This window comes from Parasteatoda tepidariorum, chromosome X1 (assembly GCF_043381705.1).
Source record: "Parasteatoda tepidariorum isolate YZ-2023 chromosome X1, CAS_Ptep_4.0, whole genome shotgun sequence".
Lineage (NCBI taxonomy): Eukaryota > Metazoa > Arthropoda > Arachnida > Araneae > Theridiidae > Parasteatoda > Parasteatoda tepidariorum.
In genome coordinates, this window is record NC_092214.1 from 20,222,809 (window position 1) to 20,226,506 (window position 3,698).

Consider the following 3,698-nt stretch of genomic DNA (forward strand, 5'->3'; position numbering starts at 1 on the left):
TATATTCATTCTTATCATTTCTTTTGTCTTATTCATTACTTTTTGACGAAAACAGTAGAATTATATTTTTAATCGTGTTTGTACAGCGTCACAGTTTTTAATTCGAAATTACCATTAAGAAAAAGGACACTAAATTATTTAATATTTGTAGTTATTTGAAATCCTGTCTACGCAATCGATAAGCCATTAATGCAACAATTCCAATATTTTTACCCACTCAAAATCGATCATTTGCTTTAAAATTATGGAACAATTTATGTGAGTCAATTCAGCAAATTTTTGACAAACTATAATAATGATTATATTCTTGCAGTAAAATAGCTAATCGTTCAACAAGTCCCTTTTTTTTTAAATGTAAGTTTTTAACTGTTCTTCATTGATTAATATTATATTTTAAGTATAACATGAAATTAGGCAATATAAAACATGTTTTAATTATCTAATTTTTTTTGCAGGGCTTGTTGCTGAGTGGTGGCGTATCGTCAGGGGGCGGCGGTTGTCCACATGATTTAAATTCCGACCGCAGAGAGAAACCAGAATCCCATCCTGCCCTACCTTCCGAACCTGGAATTCGAAGTCCTGGTTCCTCTTCAACATCCTTATCACTTGTCGAGTTCCGGCCACTCATGAAAATCCCACCTGTCTCATCATCCTCTACTCCCGCCGGTAAGTAATATTTTTATCACCATCATCAAATGTTTCTCTTAACTCTTTTAACCGACTTGTATAAACCCGGTTGTGTTTTCTTTATATTATATTGATTTTTGAAATAGTGCTCATTCGGTAGTAACCTAGGCAAAATTGCAAAAATAAAATCATTACAGAAAATACTCTCATTAAATTAACTAATGCTAAACAACCAAAAAGGTTTTATATATCAAGTTCATTAAAGAATATCACCTCAATTCAGCGTCAAGTATTTCCCTCAACTTTCTCAACTAGTTCTGACGTTTTTTATTAAATGTTTCCTTAAATCGTATTCATTTTCGAAATAGTGCTCATTCGATAGTAACCTAACCAACATTGCAAAAGGAAAATTGGATATTAGAGAATACTCTAATTAAATTAATTAATGTTAAACAGCCAAAAAGTATATCTCAAATGTTGTTGATTAAAGAATATCACCTCAATTCGGCGTAAGTATTTCCCTCAACTCTTTCAACCAATCGTGACATTTTTTATAATATGTTTCTCGATATCTTATCTAATACCGAAATAGTGCTCATTACATTGAAACCAATATTACCAAAACAGAAAATACTCTTTAAATAGTATTAAACAATCAAAAACTATCGAATCTCAAATATTGTTGACTAATTAAATCAACTCTTTATCACCTCATTTCATCTTAACATTTTCCTCTGAACTCTTTTTACCGACTAATGAATGACATTTCTTCACCGTTTTTATGACATCGAGTTTTTTTCTCAATGTCGTAGTCATTTCTGAAATAGTGCTCATTCCATAGTAATCTTATCAATATTGAAAAAGAAAAGAAGTAGAATAACAGAGAATACTCTAATTAAATCAAATAATACTAAACAAACAATAAATATATATTTGTGAACGTCACATGTTTTTAGCTAAATAACAGCAGTCATCATAAAGTTACGAGATTGATCCTATGATATAAAATAAAATTTATTAAAAAACAGCACTTAAAATACCTTTTTCGGTAGAATAAATGGCCTTCATCAGTAGGATAAATGGCAGTGACCGTAAATTAGAAATGATGTAATTCGACAGAGGTTTTGTCTCACTAAAGAGATATAGTTAAAAGTAACCAAATTAAATTTGCAGTAAGTGTTTATAATTTCCAAATATTTGAACAATATGGTATAGCAGCAAAAGCTTTTGATGATGAGGAAAGTCTACATTGACAGGAAGTTTTGTAATTTCTCGAGTTGTTGAAGCAATCCAAATCTAAATAGCAGTAAGCCCTCATTTAATTTAAGTGAATCATATCATTATTATTGTGTAGAAATTGTAGTTAGTTTGTTGTGAATGTTGTAAGTGTTATGATTCTTTATTTGCAATCGAGATGTAAACGAGAAATAAGAGCAACTTTGACTTAAATTTTTTTACTCAATACTATTTGGCTTTACAATTAGACTCTTTGTGAATTGATGGAGAAGTATGCACTCTAGCGCCATGGCAAATAGTTTATCGCCAAGTTGGCAAAAATTATGTGAGTTTCTTTTTTTTTTTTTTTTTAAATAATCAAATTAATAGTCTTAATATACAATTCTTTAAAAAACTAAAATACAAATAAAGACAAGAAATTTTTTATATTCAATTATTATTACTTTTGTTTCACCAGGAAATATCTATATATACAAAAAATCATTGCCATAAGTAAATGATACTCAGGGTATATTTCATAATACTCTCAGATCTTGGTTCAAAAATTCAACTCAAATGAGACTAATGCATATATTAAAAATTATTTAATTAAAGAAAACTAAATCAATATAGTTTTTCTGTCTAATAATATTATTTTTGAAATTGTGAAAATTGTGTAAAAATTTGTCTCAAGTAAGACCACTAATGGACTAATTATATTGATCTATTATGTTGTTAAAGCTGCAATTTTTCACTAGATATTGTTTCAGATAAAATGTGAATTTTTTTGGCTTTTTTTTTGAAAAAAAAATAGACTTTAATATTTTAAACTTTTAATTGTTTTTTATTTATTTATTTTTAACTGAGCTTACAAGGCTCTATCTAATTTTAATAGTCTTGTGCAGGATAAAAGCTTTTGGTATTATTTTATTTCTTTTAATATTTTTGCGAAGCTAAAAATGTTTTGAAAAATTAATATATTTGTGAGATAAAGTGAAAATATTTTGCAATGTTGTTATTATTTACAAATAAAGAGGGAAGGTTCTACAAATGGTGTCAATTGCGTTTCTATTTGATGATCTGAAAAAAGAAAAGGGGAAAAAATCCCTGAAACATGTATTGGTAAGCTTCCATCGTTGGGGAATTCTGATGCAGGGCAATAGAGTCGGCTTTCCCTAATCTGCCTTCTCGGAATCCCTCTTCCGGACTCCTTCTGATAGGACTTGATTGTCCCGTATCGCGATAACGGTTCCATTTGATCGTTACACCGTTCACTTTCTTTCTGAGAAGTCGGGTCCGGAAATTGTTCCTCTCTACTGTGGGTTGCCCCTCGCCAACTAGACGCCAAAACTGCTCTTGCTCCTCTTTTGGGACTAACTTTCTACGCGAGAGAATTTTCCCCATCCTCTTCTCTCGGTTATCGTTTCACATCACTTTCACTGAAATTCTCTTTATTTTTTTGAAAATGAAGAACTAGGTCTGGTTTTATGATTTGTGATTTTATGTGAAATCGTTTTGATCGCGAAGTTAGAGGAAATTTTTGTTGGGTTTTGGAACTAATGTTTGACTTTCGTTTAAAAAACTTGGGCTATAGTGAGGTGAAAAAAACTATATCTTATTTGCATCGTGTTTTTTGTTGCGATTCATCAGTTTCCCAATTTTTATTCATAATAATTTCATGAATTAACATATTTCAAGATCATAACGTATAAAACTGATCCCTCAAAATCTCATTATCAACTAAGATTTCATTTTACTTTTAAATTTCGTTCGGGCATAATTTTGATAGTTACAAATAATTTTATTTGCATTTTGACTATATATATATATATATATATATATATATATAAATACTA

The 3,698-nt window shown here is 29.5% G+C and overlaps 1 protein-coding gene across 2 annotated transcripts in view; it reads left to right on the forward strand.

Annotated features, from left to right (window-relative positions):
- LOC107456902 (homeobox protein dve-1) overlaps window positions 1-3,698 on the forward strand; it is a 164,908-nt gene that overhangs the window by 54,596 nt on the left and 106,614 nt on the right. For both annotated transcript variants that reach the window (XM_021145059.3, XM_021145060.3), the window contains exon 2: window positions 456-666. In XM_021145059.3, coding sequence (XP_021000718.1) covers window positions 456-666 — 211 coding nt within the window. The remainder of the gene's footprint in view (window positions 1-455; window positions 667-3,698) is intronic.